Source organism: Hyperolius riggenbachi, chromosome 11 (assembly GCF_040937935.1).
Source record: "Hyperolius riggenbachi isolate aHypRig1 chromosome 11, aHypRig1.pri, whole genome shotgun sequence".
Lineage (NCBI taxonomy): Eukaryota > Metazoa > Chordata > Amphibia > Anura > Hyperoliidae > Hyperolius > Hyperolius riggenbachi.
The window spans coordinates 48,048,616-48,072,780 of NC_090656.1; the positions used below are offsets into that span (position 1 = coordinate 48,048,616).

Below are 24,165 nucleotides of genomic sequence, written 5' to 3' on the forward strand. Positions count from 1 at the left end.
TGATCCCAGAAGTACACGCTGACTGGCAGTACAGTGGCAAATAGACAATGCTATATACTGGTGGCGGAAGTACTACTGATCCCAGCAGTACAAGCACGCTGACTGGCACTACAGTAGTATGACTAGGAGGCTGGGGGGGCCCTGGCTAGCCTAGCTGGTGAGAGAGTCTAACCTGCCTGCCTACCCAAAGCTAAACCCAACTTCAAGTGGCGGAGAAATGACGCGGTTCGGGTATTTATTTACCCGAACCACGTGACCCGCTCGGCCAATCGCAGTGCGAGCCGCGTGTTCGAGCCCGAACCACGTGACCCGCTCAGCCAATCACAGCGCGAGCCGAACGTTCGGGGAACGTTCGGCCATGTGCTGTCAGGCCGAACACAAGTTCGGCCACATGGCCGAACGCATGGTCGAACACCACGAGGTGTCCGGCGGAGCCCGAACCGAACTCGAACACCCCAAAATCCGGGCGAACCCGAACAGTGGCGAACACTGTTCGCCCATCACTAGTGGTGAGGAGGCATTCTCTCCCCTCCTCCCCCCATGCCACAATCAAAACATGCCGCTTTTCTCTGCCACCAGGTAACCCGGCCGTAAGTCAGTTGCTCAGTGCCATCCGACTAGCCTCTAAAACTCTCTCAACTGCCTGCTGTGACGGACACAAAACTGAAAAAATGCACCTTTATTTCCAAATAAAATATTGGCGCCATACATTGTGATAGGGACATAATTTAAATGGTGTAATAACCGGGACAAATGGGCAAATAAAATACATAGGTTTTAAACATAGGTTTTAATTATGGTAGCATGTATTATTTTAAAGCTATAATTGCCGAAAACTGAGAAATAATGCATTTTTTCAATATTTTTCTTAATATTCCTGTTAAAATGCATTTAGAAAAAACAATTCTTAGCAGTTGGCTGATAGTGTAATGGTTAAGGGCTCTGCCTCTGACACAGGAGACCAGGGTTCGAATCTCGGCTCTGCCTGTTCAGTAAGCCAGCACTAATTCAGTAGGAGACCTTTGGCAAGTCTCCCTTACACTGCTACTGCCAATAGAGCGCGCCCTAGTGGCTGCTGCTCTGCTCTGGCGCTTTGAGTCCGCAAGGAGAAAAGCGCAATATAAATGTTTTATTTATTTGTCTTGTCTTGTCTATTTGTCAAAATGTACCACCCAAAGAAAGCCTAATTGGTGGCAGAAAAAACAAGATATAGATCAATTCATTGTGATAATTAGTGAAAAAGTTATTGTTGAAATGAATGGGAGGTGAAAATTGCTCTGATGCAATAGGTGAAAAATCCCTGCGGGCTGAAATGGTTAAGCACCTTCCAATTCCAAAATCCTCTAAAATAATATGCGTGAGTGTGTGCGTGAGTGCGTGCGTGTCATGCAGGGAGGGACGCAGAGACTGTGTAGAGCAGAGGGAGGACGGGGCCAGAAGGGGCGGGCATGCGTGTGCACGAGAGGCGCGTGCACGAAGAGTGCCGACAGACATAGACGGTTTTTAAACAGGCTAGGTGTCACGGACGGTTGCGGGGCCGCAGACGCGTCCTGGAACCGCCCATGAAGAAAAAGCGATCGCACTCGATTCCCTGCATCGATTGCGCTTCAAATCGATACAATCTGGGTTGAGTGTGTAGGGGCAGCTGAAGTCCTTTTCTTAGCAGAGAGAGCACCATCCTAAAGGCTGGATGGCTCTTTTGATATGCTAATGAGCCTGAGCCTAATCTGCCCCAGAGAGTCCCTGGCTTCAAGCTGTGCTGATGGCCCATCCATCAGATATAAGGTGACAAGCACCATGGCAGAAGCAATCTAGTTGGGGGGAAGCCAGACCCACTGGCTCCCTCCCAGCAGGGGAGGTGACACCTAGCTGGCTGCTCCAAACTTCAAAGAGCCTTTGCCTGGGAATAACCTGAGTCTCATAGCATATCCATAACTTCCCAGATCTGTCATATTTCTGGGGTTCCTGAGATGGCAGCTTCGCCAAACGTGGGGGAAGTGTAGCATGAGCCCCGGTGCTGGTTCTGAGGAAGTTTCAGAACATTCTGAGGTAAGGACTGCCAGTTAGGCAGTTTGAAAATGCCCTGATGATACCACAGGGGTCCCACCCCTCATGTCTGGTATCAGGGCGCTGGGTAAATCGAGACAGACCTGAAAATGTTAATAAATTCGCCCTGACCTGTACGGTTCTGTGAGATAGAGCCCATATATGGGTAGATATGATTTCTAGCCCCCAGGACAAGGGGAGGGCTCATCTCATCTTCTAAGGGGGTGTATGGCTCCCCGCCCTCACTCCCTCCTACTGAAGCAGGGGCATAAGAATGGTAGAGGACCCAAACTCAGTGTCCTCCACCCTGAAAACACCTTGAACTCATCAGGTGCCAGCTTGAGGATATGCTGGCATCCACCTGGTCTGAACTCTGAACTCTGATTGAAACCCAGAACTCTGTTTTTCCCACAAAAAGGACATCTTTCCAGGAACTAAGTATTTTTCTCCCTTCTTTTATTTTTATACTGGCTATTACTGTCTTAATAATTGTGATTTTAATAATTGTCTGTATATATTAATTATTTGTATTGCGTGAATAAACGAATTTCTCCAAGTCATTCACTGTCCGCTACCCTGCTTATCAGCACACACAGAACTGATCCCGGGTCTCTGAAGATACGCTACTGTTTGTTTGTTGTTGGCTAGACAGAATACCGTGTGTTTAACCGTTTTATTCGCAGGACTAGTCAGTCAGTTAGTGGGCTCCACGGTCCCATGGTAACCGCGGTGGTGGCAGTTTACTCTGAACCAGTGGGTGACGTTGTAATTACCCGTGTCTCACAGGCTCCCTTCTGAGTTGTCTGCGGCTAATTCTTAACGGTTCCTGCGCATTGACTGCGACCAGAGTTCGCACGATCCGTGCGCTGGCACCGTTTAGAAGGCTAAGTGCGGTCAGCCACTAGGGCTCCTGTGACACTAGGGTTACTACTAATACAATAAAATGGGAGCATTTGTAACCACAAGCATGTCAGTGATTGACTCTTTAAAGGAGACCTGAACTCAGAACCTCTCGGCTCTAAAAGATAAGCAGCAGTATAATAACCTTACAAACTTCAAGAAGAACATGTCTTTGTTACAGATAATATAAATCCTGCAATAAATCTCTAGTGTGCCTACTTCCTGCTTTCATGGAAGCAGATATATTGTTAAAATCCCATGGGCTTGATACATTAAGCTGCACTGCTAAAGCGAGGCACCTTAATGTGAAGGAACAGCCACTAATGCATGCCTTACATAGCAGAGCTCGCTGCTATGTAAGGAGCATGCCTTACTTAGATAGGAGCGTACCTTCCTAAGATAGGAGCGTGCCTTTCTATATATAGTAATTATGTATAGGAAGGCACGCTCCTATCTAAGGAAGGCACGCTCCTAAGGAAGGCACGCTCCTATCTAAGGAAGGCACACTCCTAAGGAAGGCACGCTCCTTACATAGCAGCGAGCGCTGCTATGTAAGGCATGGATTAGCGGCCGTTCCTTCACATGAAGGTGTGCTGCTTAACAGTGCAGCTTAATGATTCAAGCCCTGTGTTTACATATTAGCTGCTCTGCCATGGCAGAGGAGATTCCTGAACTGACACAGCTGAGAGATTGAATTATGGTGGTGATAAGTCACAGCTGAGGGGGAATTAGACAGGCTAAACTCTCTAAATACACACAGGGTGCATTTCTCTAGTTTTTCCTTCTGTCCTGTGCAAGTTCAGGTCTACTTTAACATCACCTATTGGGTGGCTAAATGTAATGTTTTCTGTTTGTGTAAAAGAACCCCTTGGCTTGCACTGGCCCAGGTTACTTCACCACTCAAAGGACTATTAGCTAGTGGTAATAAATCATTCCTCCTATAATTTCCTGCCTTCCACTTTGCATCCCTTCATCATGCATCAGAGGCGTATCTAGAGGGGTTTAGGCACGGCTCATGCCATGGGCGTCACAGCATTGCCCCTGTGCTGCACCCCATGCCTTCCCCTGTGCTGGGCCGCCATGCCTGCCTCTGTGCTGTGCCGCCATGCCTGCTCCCATGACTCCCCATCACTTAGACCTCATATCAGAATGATTCTGTTATCTGGGGGACATGGCTACTTAATTTATTTACGCAGGGCGCACTTGGCCTAGTGTTAGAAAAAAGGACAGATGGGGAATAAGAATAGTTCCAAAGAAGTAACTTTAGCAATATCCCAAGCCAGAAAACCCAGGCAACCATAACACATGCATGCAAGAAAGGATGCTGTTTTTAGAGGGAAAGGAGGCGCATTTTCAGTGTTTACCACAGGCTCTATATTACCCAAATACACCCCTGACAGCGATACTCAGAAAAAATAACATTTGGTTGCCACATTATTTGCCTTGTTTACATCTTCTAGTTGATGTAATAAGAAAGCTGAAAAAGGAATAAATATGGCTAATGAGTCCTCAGCGGTGACAGAGTAGACTTTGTACATTCCATTCTGTGTGAAAAACCTTCAATGAGGTTTCATACAAACATTTGCAGAATTCACCAAATGTATAAATGTATTTTGGCAACCAGGCCAGAATAGCAGAACTAAAATATAATCATGTGAGATCGAGCCAAAATAAAGCACCAGGTGTCAGCAATAGCCGGTGTAATATATTCCAGCTCATTGAAGGTTACAGTCATCTACTGGGTGGTCTCAGCTTACCTCACAGAGAGCATTAGTCCTTCATGCAAGTAAATAAATAGATTTGTTCTGTCATTTCAGCATTTGGCCAGTTCTTCCCATCACTTTCAAGCGAGCACTGTTAAAACAGAGCAGGAGATTTGGGCGCAGCTGGCGCCACCATAGGCCGTAATAGGAATTACGGCTATATCAGCACTCGGTGAGTAATTTGGGCGCGGTCAAAAGACGAAGCTCAAATTATTTTAAGACGCTGTAATTCTGCCGCCAGCAATAGCTGGAAGCCAAATTACATCATTCCCTACCATCCACGGTGACCTGGAGGGGGAATAGTAATTAGAGGTGCCGGGACTTGTGCAGGAGCAGAGTAAGCCATATACCGGCTATCTCCTGCTCCTAAGTCTCCCGGCAACATGTTCATAGGTATGGTCTTCAAGGCTCAGTTCCAACTTGAGCAGGTGCAAAATCGATGCGGTAAGCTCTGTCCATATCGCAACCGCTCTGTGCCGTCCTCCCACCGTCTAAAGAGATCGCCACCGCTCGGTCCCTTTATCTTCAGCCCGGAGGCCAGCAGAAGCATGGGGCTCTCTATATACTGCATTAGGCCAATTCTCCCTAGCAACAGGGAGAATTTTTATTGGTCCACCATGAACCAATGAGAATTCTCCTGTGGCTGAGGATTCTGATTGATCTTTTGTAGCCCAATGGGGATACAATGCTTTTTCCCTGTGTACAGGGAGTGAGCAGTGGCGGGACGTGTATCCCGGGGCAGATGCAGACGCATCTGCCTGCCCGGGATTATCGTGGACTGTGCTGAACTTTGGTCCGCTTACTGCAACTGATCTCGTAGATCCGTGTGACAACAAGTGTGAATGGCTCCTATTCATAAAATAGGAGCTCTTCACGGTCCTTTTAGCGATGAGAAGAAAAGGGACACAAAAAATGGCTGTTCTCTGCTGTGGTGGGAAAAACGCCTAAAGAGAAAATATAGCCAAGAATTGAACTTCATCCCAATCAGTAGCTGATAACCCCTTTTACATGAGAAATCTATTCCTTTTTACAAACGGTTCATCAGCGGGCTCTGTATGGCTGATATTGTGGTAAAACCCCTCCCACAGGAAACTGTGAGGACCATGGATCTGGCAGTTTCCTGTCTGTGAACCTCGTTGCATTATGGGAAATAGCTGTTTACAGCTGTTTCCAACTGCCAAAATAGCAAGCAGCAGCTACTTCCACTGACATCATCTGCCAGCAGTAAAACTGTCACCATGTGATAAATGTCAGAATGTAAATCAGGGAGAGGAAACATTTTAGAATGGGCAAACACTGACTAAATCATTTATACATAATTATTGTAAAAATGAAGCACTTTTTTATTACATTATTTTCACTGGAGTTCCTCTTAAGGGCCTATTCACATGCTGAAAAATGAATGCATTTTAACTGATCAGTTGTTACATAGCAGTGCATGTTAAAACGCATAAAATGGGAAGTCACCCATAGGAAAACATGGACACTGGACTACACGTCAGCTGTCCATTCAGTTATAGGGGGCAGCAACTGATTCAGTTTGAATGGACCCTAAAGTCAGCTACGTTCACAGTTGGTGCCCATACACTCATCAGATTAGCAGCAGATAAATCATCAGATTTTTAGAACATTTTTTTACTAGGCTAGAATTCCAATAGATTTCATTGAAATCCGATCTGATGGCATTTTTTTGCCATCAGATTTCCATTAGGGCCAATGCAAAATGATAAGCAATCTCATCAGATCGACCTAGATTTTCCACCCTGCCAGTTCGATGGAAATCCATCAAAATCAACCGTCGATTGGCCAACCGATTTGCAATCGATCGATCGATTTTGATCCATCGATAGTCCAGAAAATCGGCTGAGTGTATGGGCCCATTTAAGGTGGCCACACACCATACAGTTTTTTCATTTTGATTCGCCTCAAGCATTCTGATCCAATTTTCCGACTTATTGGAAGTTTCAATCGGAATCTTCGAGTACCACACATGTATTTTCGAGATTGCCGCAATTTTGGAATAAAAGAATAAAAAAAATGCAGAAAAAATTGGTTGGTGAAAAAAATATACTGAATAGTTACATACAATTTTTTTCTGGTTGAATACAATTTCACAATCTGTCACACACCATACAATACTTGATGAAATTGGTCTGAATTTTACAACATATCCAATCTCAAACCCCCCCTCCCCCCTCCCCCCAAGGAAAAAAATGGAAATTCAATCGGATTTCTCGATGGAAAAGAAAAAAAAAGTTTGATTTTTTTGGGGCAACTGATTGTATTTATTTAATTGGAGTAAAATTGGATCTTTTTATTGTATGGTGTGTGGCCACCTTTAGGCATTATGGTGCAGTTTATTGGCCGTAATGTAATGTGAAAAGCTGCACCTCAATAATAAAAACCCCATGCCATGTTCAGTGTGGATGGTGTATAACAGCATGCAGTGCACTGCCACAAAATGCGTGTGTTAAGTGATAGTGAAGCATACTATTCATTGATTGCATGCTTCACTGTATGCGAAGTGCAGCAACACTTTTTCATTCCATTGCATTGCATTGCGTTTCTATTTCTACAGGGAACCCATGCCTGCTGTGAACGCAGCCTTAGGCTGCTTACACACAGGGACGTTACAGGCGCACGTTAGTGCGCCTGTAACGCTCCCCCAACGCACAGCAATGTAACTCAAGTGGGCTGTTCACACAGCCCACGTTGCGTTACATGTAACGCTGTACGTTGCCCGGAAAGTGCAGCATGCTACGGCGTTAGAGCGGCTATAGCCGCGTTAGACTGTTTACACATGCTCAGTGGGGGGCAGAGAGGAGGCGGGGAGAGCCAGCTACAGTAGCCGCGCACATGGCTACTTAATATTCACTGCACTGGTGGCCGCTGATTGGCCGGCGGGACCACGTGATGCGAATGCGTCACGTGGTCCCGCCGGCCAATCAGCGCCACTCTGGGAGACTTTATCGGAATAGAGCCGCCTAATACGTTGTGTTAGGTGCACGTTGTGCGACCTTAACGTGGCACCTAATGCAACGTCTTGGTGTGCAAGTAGCCTTAGGACTTGTTCATATTATGAGGGTGATTTACAAAGCATACACACATTTACGCAAAATCAGTGGTGACTTACAGGAATAAGTTGACTTACAGGAATCCAGTTCAGCCCCGTTCATCTACAATGGTGCAGTGCCCTCCTGCTGCACAGCAGGCAGAGTTGTGGTGCCATGTTTCCAATTACAGTATTATTTTTTTTAACTTAGAAAATAAGTATTCTTTTGAATGTATTTATTTTAATAATAAAAAAAAAACCATGGCCCTTCCCTAAGCTACATTAACCCCTTACTTTCCCATGCAGAATGGTAAAACCTTGAGCAATACCAACCCACGTGGTCCACAACATTGCGGGCAACCAGTAAGTCTATGTTCACATTAGAAATCGCCAGCGCCATTTCAAGCGCTCAGCAATTTATCACGATTTCTTAAATGCTTTTCCCTACGCTTTCTAAGCACTTTTGCAGAGCAATTTTTTTTTACTTCCTGACGTCAGTCAGGGTGTGAACTCTTTCACCCGGAAATGAATAATTTATTCAATACAATTTATTCATAGAAGCGCTCGGGGAAATCCCTATACAAATCGCATTTTTAAGCACTTTTCAATTTCCCTATACCTTCCATTGAGCCAAAACACTCAGAAAATGGTACATGTAGCGGGTTTGCGATTTTAATAAAGTCGAAACACTCACATGTGAACACGGTCATAGGACACAAGCGCTTTTATGGTGATTTTCAAAATCGCCAGCGAATATTTGTGGGCTCCTACAAAACATGCACTATTGGGGGTACTTGAGGATGGAGTTAAGAAATCCTGTACTACACTAACACACTGATTGCAGTCAGAGTTAAAACATTACAAAATAAAACTATAAAATAACACCATGCCAAGAAAGCGAAAAATAAAAAAAAAAATGAAAAGAAACCATGAACTTGTTGGCAGTTTTATTTAACAACAAATATTAGACCTTTCCAAGTGTTGTCATTTTCAGTGTATTATAAAGCGCTTTGGTTGATGTTGGGAATGGTAGCAAATGTTGCCCTTAAAATGAGAGGCAACCCCTGTGATGAATGCAAGACCGTCTAATCTGAAGAATGGATAAGATTGAAGCCTGGTGCACACTTTTAATTTTGATTGGCCAATCACTGATCAGTTTTACCACCTTCATGTAGTGTGAGAATTTACCTACACAATCTGCTCATAGTATTCAATATCTGTTGATCCTCATACTACTAGAGTTGGGCCGAACGGTTCGCCTGCGAACGGTTCCATGCGAACTTCAGTGGTTCGCGTTCGCGTCCCGCAGGCGAACCTTTGCGGAAGTTCGGTTCGCCCCATAATGCACATGGAGGGTCAACTTTGACCCTCTACATCACAGTCAGCAGGCCCAGTGTAGCCAATTAGGCTACACTAGCCCCTGGAGCCCCACCCCCCCTTATATAAGGCAGGCAGCGGCGGCCATTACGGCCACTCGTGTGCCTGCATTAGTCAGAGTAGGGCGAGCTGCTGCAGACTGTCTCTCAGGGAAAGATTAGTTAGGCTTAGCTTGTTCCTGTCTGGCTGCATACCTGTTCTGTGAACCCACCACTGCATACCTGTGCTGTGAACCCACCACTGCATACCTGTGCTGTGAACCCACCACTGCATACCTGTTCTGTTCAGTGGACCCGCCACTGTATACCTGTTCATTGAACCCACCACTGCATACCTGTGCTGTGAACCCACCACTGCATACCTGTGCTGTGAACCCACCACTGCATACCTGTTCTGTTCAGTGGACCCGCCACTGCATACCTGTTCTGTTTAGTGAACCGCCACTGTATACCTGTTCTGTTTAGTGAACCCGCCACTGCATACCTGTTCTGTTCAGTGGACCCGCCACTGCATACCTGTTCTGTTTAGTGAACCGCCACTGCATACCTGTTCTGTTTAGTGAACCCGCCACTGCATACCTGTTCTGTTTAGTGGACCCGCCACTGCATACCTGTTCTGTTTAGTGAACCCGCCACTGCATACCTGTTCTGTTCAGTGGACCCGCCACTGCATACCTGTTCTGTTTAGTGAACCGCCACTGTATACCTGTTCTGTTTAGTGAACCCGCCACTGCATACCTGTTCTGTTCAGTGGACCCGCCACTGCATACCTGTTCTGTGAACCCGCCACTGTATACCTGTTCTGTTCAGTGAACCCACCGCATCAGTGCGCATACCTGTGCAGTTAAGTGAACCCGCCACTGCATACCTGTTCTGTTCAGTGGACCCGCCACTGCATACCTGTTCTGTGAACCCGCCACTGTATACCTGTTCTGTTCAGTGAACCCACCGCATCAGTGCGCATACCTGTGCAGTTAAGTGAACCCGCCACTGCATACCTGTTCTGTTCAGTGGACCCGCCACTGCATACCTGTTCTGTTTAGTGAACCCGCCACTGCATACCTGTTCTGTTCAGTGGACCCGCCACTGCATACCTGTTCTGTTCAGTGGACCCGCCACTGCATACCTGTTCTGTTCAGTGAACCCACCGCATCAGTGCGCATACCTGTGCAGTTAAGTGAACCCGCCACTGCATACCTGTTCTGTTCAGTGGACCCGCCACTGCATACCTGTTCTGTTTAGTGAACCGCCACTGTATACCTGTTCTGTTTAGTGAACCCGCCACTGCATACCTGTTCTGTTCAGTGGACCCGCCACTGCATACCTGTTCTGTGAACCCGCCACTGTATACCTGTTCTGTTCAGTGAACCCACCGCATCAGTGCGCATACCTGTGCAGTTAAGTGAACCCACCTACCTACGTGAGTGCACGCAGTGTGATATACCACTCCGTGCATACCCGATATGGACAAAACAGGTAGAGGAAGAGGTAGTGGCAGAGCCAGAGGAAGGCCACCCGGCAGGTCTGCGCAAGGTCGTGTAAATGTAATTTCGTGTGGACCTGGCCCACAGTACAGTGCTCGGAAGAAGGCACGTCCCATCACCTCCCAAGATTGTCAGGACGTGGTTGAGTATTTAGCGACACAGAACACCTCATCTTGCTCAGCCACCAGTGCTACTACTAGCACCACTTCCGCTGCATTTGACACTTCGCAAGAATTATTTAGTGGTGAAATCACTGATGCACAGCCATTGTTGTTACAGCCAGATGAATTTTCACCAGCTCATATGTCTGAGTTACGCGGCAACATTATGGATGTAACGTGTAAGGAGGATGAAGGACCTACTGATGTTGGTGCATGTTTGGATTTGTCTGAGGCAAGCGAAGCTGGGCAGGATGATTACGATGATGACGATGATAGGGATCCTCTGTATGTACCCAATAGAGGAGATGAAGAGGGGGACAGTTCAGAGGGGGAGTCAGAGAGTAGGAGGAGGAGAGAAGTTGCTGAAAGAAGCTGGGGCAGCTCTTCGTCAGAAACAGCTGGTGGCAGTGTCCGGCACCATGTATCGCCACCTATGTACAGCCAGCCAACTTGCCCTTCAGCATCAGCTGCTGAGGTCCCCATAGTGCCCACATCCCAGGGTGGCTCAGCGGTGTGGAAATTTTTTAATGTGTGTGCCTCAGATCGGACCAAAGCCATCTGTTCGCTCTGCCAACAAAAATTGAGCCGTGGAAAGGCCAACACTCACGTAGGGACAAGTGCCTTACGAAGGCACCTGGAGAAAAGGCACAAACAGCAATGGGATGGCCACCTGAGCAAAAGCAGCAGCAGCACACAAAAGCAAAGCCACCCTCCTTCTCCTCTTCCTCCTCCATCAGGTGCATTATCTGCTTCTGCCGCTTTCTCCCTTCCACCTTCACAGGCACCCTCCTCCACTCCGCCTCTGCCCTTGAGCGGTTCCTGCTCCTCTGCCCACAGCAGCAGTCAGGTGTCCGTGAAGGAAATGTTTGAGCGGAAGAAGCCAATTTCGGCCAGTCACCCCCTTGCCCGGCGTCTGACAGCTGGCGTGGCGGAACTGTTAGCTCGGCAGCTGTTACCATACCGGCTGGTGGACTCTGAGGCCTTCCGTAAATTGGTGGCCATCGGAACACTGCAGTGGAAGATGCCAGGCCGCACTTATTTTTCGAGAAAGGCCATACCCCAACTGCACCGTGAAGTTGAGAGGCAAGTGGTGTCATCTCTTGCGAAGAGCGTTGGGTCAAGGGTACACCTGACCACGGATGCCTGGTCTGCCAAGCACGGGCAGGGCCGCTACATTACCTACACAGCCCATTGGGTGAACCTGGTGGTGAACGATGACAAGCAGGGCGCAGCGGACCAAATTGTGACACCTCCACGGCTTGCAGGCAGGCCTCCTGCCACCTCCTCTCCTCCTGCTACATGCTCTTCGCTGTCCTCCTCCTCCTTGGCTGAGTGGCTGTTCTCCTCTCCAGCTACACAGCCCCAGCTCCGCAGGGCCTATGCTGCATGCCAGGTACGACGGTGTCACGCCATCTTAGACATGGCTTGTCTCAAAGCGGAGAGTCACACTGGAGCAGCTCTCCTGGCTGCTCTTAAGAAACAGGTGGATGAGTGGCTGACCCCGCACCACCTGGAGATAGGCAACGTGGTGTGCGACAACGGCAGCAATCTGCTTGCCGCTTTGCATATGGGGAAGCTGACACACATACCCTGCATGGCACATGTCATGAATCTAGTGGTTCAAAGATTTGTGGCAAAGTACCCTGGCTTAGCGAATGTCCTGAAGCAGGCCAGGAAGTTCTGTGGGCATTTGAGGCGGTCTTACACAGCCATGGCACGCTTTGCGGAAATTCAGCGCAAAAACAACATGCCGGTGAGACGCCTCATTTGCGATAGCCCGACTCGCTGGAACTCGACCCTGCTCATGTTCTCCCGCCTGCTAGAACAGAAGAAAGCCGTGACCCACTACCTCTACAACTACAGTAGAATGAAACAGTCTGGGAAGATGGGGATGTTCTGGCCCGACAACTGGACACTGATGGAGAATGCATGCAGGCTCATGCGGCCGTTTGAGGAGGTGACCAACCTGGTGAGCCGCAGTGAGGGCACCATCAGCGACTTAATTCCCTACGCTTACTTCTTGGAGCGTGCTGTGCGTAGAGTGGCGGATGAAGCTGTGAATGAGCGTGACCAGGAACCGTTACGGCAGGAACAGGCATGGGACCAATTTTCATCAGACCCAGCTGTTTCCTCAACACCTGCGGCAGCACAGAGGGGGGAGGAGGAGGAAGAAGAGAAGTCGTGTGCAGAAGACGAATCAGACTCAGAGGATGATGAGCAAGGTGTTTCTTTGGGGGAGGAGGAGGAGGAGGAGGAGGAGGAGGAGGGGACAGCGGCAGGAGAACAACCTCAGCAGGCATCGCAAGGGGCTTGTGCTGCTCAACCTTCCCGTGGTATTGTTCGCGGCTGGGGGGAGGAGGTTGACTTACCTGACGTCACTGAGGAAGAGCAAGAGGAGATGGAGGGTACTGGATCCGACTTTGTGCAGATGTCGTCTTTTATGCTGTCCTGCCTGTTGAGGGACCCCCGTATAAAAAACCTCAAGGGGAATGAGCTGTACTGGGTGGCCACACTACTAGACCCTCGGTACAGGCACAAAGTGGCGGACCTGTTACCAACTCACCGGAAGGTGGAAAGGATGCAGCACATGCAGAACCAGCTGTCAACTATGCTTTACAATGCCTTTAAGGGTGATGTGACGGCACAACGCCAGCAAGGTACCACTGCCACTAATCCTCCTCCCGTGTCCACGCAGTCAAAGACAGGACGCTCCAGCGATCTCATGGTGATGTCGGACATGCGGACGTTCTTTAGTCCAACGCCTTGCCGTAGCCCTTCCGGATCCACCCTCCACCAACGCCTGGAACGGCAGGTAGCCGACTACCTGGCCTTAAGTGTGGATGTAGACACTGCTGTGAACAGCGATGAGGAACCCTTGAACTACTGGGTGCGCAGGCTTGACCTGTGGCCAGAGCTGTCCCAATTTGCCATCCAACTTCTCTCCTGCCCTGCCGCAAGCGTCCTCTCAGAAAGGACCTTCAGCGCAGCTGGAGGCATTGTCACAGAGAAGAGAAGTCGCCTAAGTCACAAAAGTGTTAAGTACCTCACCTTTATCAAAATGAATGAGGCATGGATCCCGGAGGGCTGCTGCCCGCCCCAAGACTAAGTCAGTCCCCGCACATACAGCATCTCTGCCTGCACGCCGTGTGACTGGCTGCCTGGCCTGCCCCAAGAAGACTAAGTCGCTCCCAGTCCCTCCACACAGCATGTCTGCCTGCAGGCCGCTTCACTACCTTCTCCGCCACCACCAACAGGGTCCGGGACTCCAGGCGGATTGCTGAATTTTTTAGGCCGCTGCTAGCAGCGGCCGCTGTAATAATTTTTCGGGTGCGTGTACATGACTGCCTAATTTTTCTGGCTGCACTGCGGGCATCTGCAACAACAAAAGAAAAGGCATGTACATGCGCCCATTCCCCTTCGTGATCATTACCTTGCCGTGGTGAAGGGGCTTGCGTATCACAATGGAGCAATGACCGGCGCCTAGATGAGTGTCTCGGGGGGCACACCCACGATAATAAGGTCGTTGCCTCATTGTGGTCAGACCAAATTTGATCAGCTGGACAGTCACTGTTCTGTCATTCAGCTACATCAGCCAGGTGACCATATGGGCTGTAAAGCCACCAAAACCTGCACTCTCGCCATGGTGCGCACGGCCGTCACTACACAAACAGCTGTTTGCGGTGCGTTACACGATGAGTTTGGTGTGTCAGTGTGAAGCAGTACCTTAATTACACTACCTGATTGATGTATACACATGCAAGATGTTTGAAAGCACTTTAGGCCTGTCATTTAGCATTCAATGTGATTTCTGCCCTTAAAACGCTGCTTTGCGTCAAATCCAGATTTTTCCCGGGGACTTTTGGCATGTATCCCACTCCGCCATCCCCCCCTCCAGGTGTTAGACCCCTTGAAACATCTTTTCCATCACTTTTGTGGCCAGCATAATTATTTTTTTTTTCAAAGTTCGCATCCCCATTGAAGTCTATTGCGGTTCGCGAACTTTAACGCGAACCGAACCTTTCGCGAAAGTTCGCGAACCCGGTTCGCGAACCGAAAATCGGAGGTTCGGCCCAACTCTACATACTACATGGAGGTGGTAAAATTGGTCAGTGATTGGCCAACCAAAATTGAAGGTGTGTACCAGGTTTTAGCTATAAAAATACAGAGACGAGCACTCTGAGAGTAAACCACTTTCCCACCTGGAAGATGTTGGCTGTCTGCAAAGTCCAGCCAATGTGCGCATGTGTCCCCTGTAAGTGGCTGGGGACCAGGCTCTCCAGGAGGCGTCCAGCAGTGGGAGGCCCGTGGGCAACAGTAAGCGTGAATCCCAGTCATTTGAGGCAGCAGCGGTACATGTAGCTCTAATGTGGGACGCTCGCTCTACCCTGCATGGCAATACAGCAGGATAGCGGGATCCGTCCCAGACACAGTTGCCGCTCGCCTGGTTTAGGGGAGTATAGCATCAAGTCGCTGCCTAGCAACACAGCGGCTGTGACACAGTGTTACAGCGGCTATAGGAAGGACACAGCAGGGGGCAGAATAGATATTTGGGTGTTTTTTTGGGCAGAGATAACGTGTTTCACAGAGGAACACCCTTCATTTCTTCAGCTCAGAATTATGTATCTAGGAAGCTAACGTCAAATCATCAAATAGGGTTTCCAAAACGTGTAGGCTTGGTTCACAATCACTGTGAACGTAGCCTGAGTGTAAAATGTATAACACATTGAACGGAACAGCAGAACGCAGCGTGACCAATCGTCCTGTTGGTCGCCGACTCTTCACACCCTTGGCACCCACCGGACCACCGTCATCACAATCAGTATGTAAGTACAGTTTTGTATCTAATGTCCACACTGATGTCCACTCCCTTTTTTGTATGAAACTGATCCAGAAGATTAAGGTTAGTTTCACAGTGGGACGTTACAGGCGCACGTTAGAGCAGCCTGTAATGCAGCCCACCGCACAGCAATGAAAAATCAATGGGCTGTTCACAGTGCCCACGTTGCGTTACATTGTAACGCTGCGCCATAAGACAACGTACTGCATGCAGTACTTTATAAGCGGCAGAGCCGCGTTAGACTGCTTGCACATGCTCAGTAATTTTGGGGAGGAGCGGAGAGCGGCCAGGCACATGGCTAATTAATATTCACTGCACTCAGTGACGTGCAGTGTTTACTTCCTGGAGCGGCCGCTCTGTGCGGCGATTGGCCGGGCGGGACCACGTGATGCCGCATGCGTTCAAGAGTACGCATCACGGCATCACGGACGCCAGAGTGAGCTGCACAACGCGGCTCACTCTGACGTCCACAGCAGAGAGCACCAGGCGTTGCGTTAGGGGCGCGTTATGCGACCATAACGTCCCCTAAAACGCAACGTCCTGGTGTGAAACCAGCCTTAAAGCAAGATTTTTGAAAACAGGACAGTTGGTGCACGTTCCTGCTGCTTTAATTGCTGTAAAATGTATAACACATTCCCAGCACATGCTAAGCCATTAAAAAAAAAAAAAGGTCATCCTTACATTAAAAAAGTAATGTACATTTATACTTGACCTCCATTACAGGTGGAAATTAAAAAGTTGTATTCATTATATAAACACAATCTACCACTATTGATAGTTAGCACTGAAATCAACTGATAGAAGATGTACAGAATGATTTGCAGTACATAGCATTACCCAGAACCAGAGATACTGTAGAAATTGTGAATTCACATTGTCATTTCCCAGTGAATTTTGGAATTGAACTAGATTCTGTGTAATGTTACAGATTTACATAAAACATTAAAACATCGGATGATTTGTATGCACTCTATTTCTGAATAAATGAATAACCTCTAAATTTGCTACCTCAATATGGTCAGGTATGGCAGGGGCGTATCTTGGTAATAAAGCGCCTATGGCAAACACTGAAATTGCACGCCCCCCTCACCCTTTCTCTGTCAGTTCTGTATCAATAAATACATAATAATAATAATAATTATATGGTAGGACATTATACTATGACTATGGTAGGATTAGATTGGGACAATCAGTGACATGACTATGTACTCTGTAAAGTGCTGCAGAAGACGTTACCGCTACATAAATACATTGGCAGATGGTGAAATAAAGTGATTGTGAACAGAGAGAACGGGCAGAGATTGTTGCCAGAGAAAGCAAGACAGAACAGGCGGTCCGAGAGATGCTGGGAGAGACAGCAAGAGAGGAGGAGAGAAAGTGAGAGAGCAGTAGGCAGATAGGGAACGCCAAAGATAGTACTGTATTCCATTACTATACAATAGTGCAAATTTTATGATAATCATTATCCAAGTATATTTTTCTGTAAATGTCCATTTCTAGATTACAATAGTGCTGTCTTTACAGCCCCCTCTGCCCTCTAACACCACATCATTTACACTGAAGCAAAGCCTGAACCCACAGTGACTGCTGATCAAACATCTTGCCCTCCTGTGAGAGTCCAGCCAGAAGACATCAATAACAGACAGGGAGGGTGGGGGGTGTCACACAGACAGCAATAACAGACAGGGAGGGTCACACAGACAGCAATAACAGACAGGGAGGGTCACACAGACAGCAATAACAGACAGGGGTGTCACACAGACAGCAATAAAAAGACAGGAGGGGTCACACAGACAGCAATAACAGCCAAGGGGGTCACATAGACAGCAATAACAGACAGGGGGATCACACAGACAGCAATAACAGACAGGAGGGTCACACAGACAGCAATAACAGACAGGGGGGGGGGTCACACAGACAGCAATAACAGACAGGAGGGGTCACACAGACAGCAATAACGGACAGGGGGATCACACAGACAGCAATAACAGACAGGAGGATCACACAGACAGCAATAACAGACAAGGGGGTCACACAGACAGCAATAACAGACAGGGGGATCACACAGACAGCAATAACAGACAGGGGGATCACACAGACAGCAATAACGGACAGGGGGGTCACACAGACAGCAATAACAGACTGGAGGATAACACAGACAGCAATAACGGACAGGGGGGATCACACAGACAGCAATAACAGACAGGGGGAATCACACAGACAGCAATAACAGACAGGAGGGGTCACATGGACAGCAATAACAGACAGGGGGGGGGGGGGTCACACAGACAGCAATAACAGATGGGGGTGTCACACAGACAGCAATAATGGACAGGGGGATCACACAGACAGCAATAACAGACAAGAGGGTCACACAGACAGCAATAACAGACAAAAGGGTCACACAGACAGCAATAACAGACAGGAGGGGTCACACAGACAGCAATAACAGACAGGGGGTCACATAGACAGCAATAACAGATGGGGCGGTCACACAGACAGCAATAACAGAAAGGGGGGTCACACAGACAGCAATAACAGACAGGGGGTCACACAGACAGCAATAACAGACAAGAGGATGTGGGGGTAACACACACAGCAATAGCAGATAGTGAGGCTCGCATTGCAGGGAAGCCCGTTCCATTGCACATGCCTCACAGGGAAGCTAAACAGACGCTGCCAGCAGAGTCAGTTCTTCATATACAGCTCCCTTCCCCCTATGCAGACCTAATCTACATACCTTTCATGCCACAATGACTGTACTCCCCATCCTGCTGAGTGTGAGGGAGAGATTCAGTCCCGGTCACCATGTCTTCGGTTCTAGTGTTGTCCGGATCATGAACGATTCGGATCTTTGATCCGAATCTCTTTTGTGAGTCGAATCATCCGAATCATCAAAATGAGTGATTCGGATCGCAAAAGGGGCGGGGCCAGGAGCAACACGCCCCCTCTCAGCGGGCAGCGGAGTGGAAGCAGAGCAGAGATGGATCGCTGAGTTGGAGGGGAGCCAGCCTTGCAGGGACAGGTAGATGAGAGAGGTGACATGGGTGCCACTGCCAGATATCTGTAGAGCACACGTACTGGCTATAACCTGCTGCTCATTACAGGCTGTCTTTCCAATTTGTTCACTGTGCACAACTACAGAACACTTTTGGCACAGCACAGCTCAGTAACTTTGCAGGCACTGTGATTGCTGTGCAATATGATCCTCATGCACTGCTCTATACAGCTGCACTTCACTTCTGGGAATGCTTTGGGGAATGGGAGTTGGGAGTATACAGATGAACTTATAGGTGAAATGCATGTAAAGCATAATGATTGCAGCATGTAGGTATTGTGTGCACACAAACATTTCTGCTCTCTGCTCGTCCCTCCTCCCTTCTATGTCCTCTCCCTGCCCTCTGTCCATCTTCTCCCCTTCTCTCTGTGTGTCCACCCCCCTCCCCTTCTCCTGTCCTGCTAGTCATTTCACCCCTGAATGCTTCCCTTGTAAAATGATCCGAGATTCGGATCAAAGATCCGGATCTTTTCAATGATCCGATTCGAATCATCCGGATCATTGAAAAGATTCAAACTTCGCATCTCTATTCGGTTCTCCTGCAGTTCCAGCCCCACCTTCCTCAGCGTGCTTCCCACTCTCTTGCAGAGACGTCAGAGCTCAGTGCACTCTCGCCTGGAGCTCCCCCTAGTGGCGCCTACTCTTATCGCTCTCCTAGGAGCAGCTGTGACTGTGTCTCTGTAATAGGGACACACACACCAAGCAGCTAGGGCTGCACAACATGGACCCTCTACATACGCCTCTGAAGTACGGGGGATACTTTTTAAAAAACTTTTTAATGTAATAATGTTTTCTCATTTACTTGTTAATGTGTTATGCATTTTTGACCTATATATAATATTTTAACAGAGGGATATGGATGTTTCCTTTTAAACAATACCAGTTGCTTGGCAGTCCTGCTGATGTTTTTGGCAGTAGTAGTGGCTGAATCACACACCTGAAACAAGCATGCAGCTAATGCAGTCTGACTTCAGTTAGAGCACCTGATCTGCATGCTTGTTCAGGCGCTGTGGCTAAAAGTATTAGACACACAGTATCAGCAGGGCTGCCAGGCAACTGGTATTATTGTAAAAGGAAAAATCCATATCATTCTCAGTTTAGGTTCCCTTTAAAGGACCACTATCACGAAAATCGTCAAATGTAAAATACATGTAAACACATACAAATAAGAAGTGTGTTTCTTCCAGAATAAAATAAACCATAAATCACTTTTCTAGTATGCTGCTGTCACTTACAATAGGCAGTAGAAATCTGACAGAATAGACAGGTTTTGGACTAGTCCATCTTCTTATAGGGGGATTTTCAGGGTTTTCTTAATCTTCAAAATTACTTACTGAATGGCAGTTGCACAGTCCAACTGCCAAAGAAGTGTGCAGCGAATAGGGAGGCTGGTCAGCATCGTTGTATACATTTTTTTCAGGGAGTGTCTTTATAAAAAGTAAAGGCTTTGATGAGAATCCCCCATGAGGAGATAGACTACTCTAAAACCTGTCCGTTCTGTCAGATTTCTACTACATTCTGTAAGTGACAGCAGCATAGGAGAACAGTAATATATGGCTCATTTTACTCTGGAAAAAAATGCACTTCGTATTTGTATGTCAACTTTTAATTTAAAATTAATAATTAAATTTTACCCTTTTTCACGAATCTGTTTTTATCACACCAACAGAAAGTTGAGACTTTATTAAATTCTAGTCCAAAAATTCCACTCTAATACAATGGATAACAGAAATGGTAGCACAACACCCACCAATTCAAAACAAGAGCTATTAAGTACCAATGTAAAGGTTATCAGGACTTGCCTGCCTATCACCTGCAGACTATAGAATCATGATTATAGCCAACTTTTCCATTGGATTGCTTTGTCACAACTGTTGGTTGAGAGCACAAAATGGCTGCCTTAGGCGTGCTTATGAAATGGGTACACACAAGCCTTTGAGCGGCTGTTTTTGTCTCTGCAGTCATTCAAATACAGAAGCAGCCAGTCCATGCAACTTGAAGTCCTCCACCACTTGCTTAGAATGCTTGATTTTAGCTGACAGAGCTTCAAAGACATCATGCTGGTCCACAGCTATTGCAACTTTATAAATAAACTCTTGTGACGAATCCAAGCCCCGTAGGCCCAGGTTAATACCACAGCCTGCAACAACACATAAGAATTACATCAGTGTCAGTGGTACAAACATTTTTTGAAAAGTACATTTTATTCATTTTTTTCATATACAAAATACCAGAAAACAGAAACTCGCAAAAGCAAAAAAAAATAAAAATCTACCATGACAAAACATGGTATGATCCAATATAACAATAAACGAGCCCCTGTGTTTTGTTCCATGTGCACCTCCCCCGAACCCATTCCCCTATCCCTCTCACATTTGGTTGCATATGCTATGCGAGTCAGCCCATTTCTCAGATCGGACGCAATTTAATCTAAATCAAGGTTATAATGTCAGATCCATCTTTTCTAGCATTTGTGGAATTTTTCATTCCTTTCTATTAACAAGCACTATAAATAAACTAAATCTCTGACTCCCAGGTGAAGAATCTAGCAGCATCCCGGCCACACACATTTCTCAGATGTCTAAAGAGGAACTGTAGCGAAAATCTTTAAAGTTAAAACACATACAAATAAGTACATTTCTCCCAGAGTAAAAAGATCCATACATTAGTTTTCTCCTATGTTGCTGTCACTTACATCAAATAGTAGAAATCTGACATTACAGACAGAGCTTGGACTAGCCCATCTTCTCATAGGGGGTTCTCAGGGTTTTCTTTATTTCTAAAAGCACTTAGTGAATGGCAGTTGCTCCTTTTAACTGCCAAAAAAGTGTACAGCAAGATGCTGGCCAGCATCTTTTTCAGGGAGTGTCTTTATAAAGAATAAAGGCCATGCTGAGAATCCCCCATGAAGGGATGGACTAGCCCAAAACCTGTCGGTAATGTCTACCTACTGTAAGTGACAGCAACATAGGAGAAAAGTAATTTATGGCTCATTTTACTCTGGGAGAAATGTACTTCTTATTTGTATGTGTTTTACATTTTAAGATTTTCACAACACTTCCTCTTTAACCTCCTGAGCGGTCTGGACGAGCTCAGCTCGTCCATCACCGCCGGAGGCTGCCGCTCAGGCCCTGCTGGGCCGATTTTTATCAAATAAAGTGCAGCACACGCAGCCGGCACTTTGCCAGCCGCGTGTGCTGCCTGATCGCCGCCGCTCTGCGGCGATTCGCCGCGAGCAGCGGCGAAAGAGGGCCCCCCTAGCCGCCTGAGCCCTGCGCAGCCGGAACAAAAAGTTCCGGCCAGCGCTAAGGGCTGGATCGGAGGCGGCTGACGTCAGGACGTCGGCTGACGTCGATGACGTCACTCCGCTCGTCGCTATGGCGACGATATAAGCAAAACAAGGAAGGCCGCTCATTGCGGCCTTCCTTGTTTATTCTGGGCGCCGGAGGCGATCGGAAGATCGCCTCCGGAGCGCCCTCTAGTGGACTTTCATGCAGCCAACTTTCAGTTGGCTGCATGAAATAGTTTTTTTTTTATTTAAAAAAAACCCTCCCGCAGCCACCCTGGCGATTTAATCAGAACGCCAGGGTGGTTAAAGAGGAACTCCAGTGAAAATAATGTAGTAAAAGAAGTGCTTCATTTTTACAATAATTATGTATAAATGATTTAGTCAGTGTTTGCTCATTGTAAAATCTTTCCTCTCCCCGATTTACATTATGACATTTATTACATGGTGACATTGTTACTGTGGGCAGGTTATATAGCTGCTCCTAGCTGTTTTGGCTGTTAGAGACAGCTGTAAACAGCTAATTCCTGTCTGTGAACATTGTTACATTGTGGCAGATTGCCCAGAGTACCGTGGTACTCAGAGCTTCTTGTGGGAGGGGTTTCAGCACAAAATCAGTCATACAGCGCCCCCTGATGGTCTGTTTGTGAAAAGCATTCTATTTCTCATGTAAAAGAGGGTATCAGCTACTGATTGGGATAAAGTTCAATTCTAGGTTGGAGTTTCTCTTTAAGCATTGTACCTGTGTAACTTGAAAAGGGTGACATAACTTCTAAAGATTGTTAGCCTTTGGCAGGGTCCTTCTTTCCCTAGTGTATTGTACATGATCATCTGCCCACATCATTGTGCTCCTTTCCTATGACTGCTGGTTCAGAGCCGATTCATTCGATTCAATACAAAAGGAACCGCCTCATTGATGAGCCGGTTACTATACCTTAGAATGCGGGCTGTGCGGGCATATAGCGCTGGCTCCCGCTGTCTCTCCCCACCTGTCTGCACCTGTCACCCCTCACCTAGGCTGGCACCCGGTGCACCCATGGGTGTACCAGGTGCCAGGCTAGGTGAGGGTGACAGGTGAGGAGGTGGGGTGGACAGCGGGAGCCGGCGCTATGCGTCGGCAGGACGCATTCTAAGGTATAGGTAATTGCCGTGGGAGATCTTCAATCAACTTAATTGAAGATAGCAAGATTGGAGGATACTGTATACGTTGGATCATTACCGAGGATATGGGCATCGGAACATTTTTTTAAAGGTACAGGTAAGTATTTATGGTTAATTTAGAATAATAAAATACTTTTCTCATGGTTGTGTTTTTATTTCATTTAACCCTTTGTGGAAATGGGTAAGGGGTACTTTGTACCCCTATACTCATTTCTCCTGGGAGAGGGGTGGGCATCTGGGGTCCCCTTCTTAAAGAGGAATCCCAGATGCCACCATGAACTTCCCCCAGGGAGTCGCCACCCCCACCTCCTCCTGAGGCACCGGAGGTGGAGAAGAGCCCCTTGTCCATGGATTGGACAAGGGCTCGGGGGAAGAGGGGGAGGCTTGGCTGCCCCTCTCCCCTGGAGCCCCCCCATATCATGGAGCATGCGGGGTGATATAGCTCAGGGTGCAAAGCCCCAGTCGGCCGGGGCTCCGCATTCTGGCTATCCCAGCCTGCATGGGGGACAAGGGGTTACAAAGGCTCAGGAGGGGGGACCCCGCGTCATTTTTTTTTTCAGATTTCCCACACTCAGAACATTCCCCAAAAATAAATTTTTTACATTTTTTTTTAAATATTGTTTCCCACTATCTTTTTAACATATCCTGCAAATGTTGTGTTGCTAGGATGTAAGGGGCCTTTGCTATTAACTGCTGGGAAATATTTCCCATGATCTGTCATTGACCGGCATTTAAATGTATCTTTATTTTTCTTTGAACATTTAAAATCGATTTTCTCAAAAAGTATAAGGTCTTTTTGAAAAAAAAAAATGTCCCCTTGCTCCCACTTTTCTTCTTAACATAACCTGCAAATTTGGTGATTCTGGCATTTCAGGGGGCTTTGCTATTAACCCTTAAAGTCGGCAAGTTTTGGGCGACGGTAGCTGAATCTGAATTCGTGATTACGATTTTAAAACACGTGATCACGGCCGAATTCGAGAGTAAAATTCAGATACAATCGAATTCCAATTCGTGATTGGTATCGATCTTCGAATTCGAATT

General features: G+C 47.3%; 1 protein-coding gene across 1 annotated transcript in view; it reads right to left on the reverse strand.

Annotated features, from left to right (window-relative positions):
- Positions 1-20,345: 20,345 nt before the first annotated feature.
- LOC137539070 (uncharacterized) overlaps positions 20,346-24,165 on the reverse strand; it is a 168,990-nt gene continuing 165,170 nt past the window's right edge. Inside the window, exon 5 of the mRNA XM_068261544.1 lies at positions 20,346-20,817. Within this exon, the coding sequence (XP_068117645.1) occupies positions 20,639-20,817 (179 nt within the window). The 3' untranslated portion in view covers positions 20,346-20,638. The remainder of the gene's footprint in view (positions 20,818-24,165) is intronic.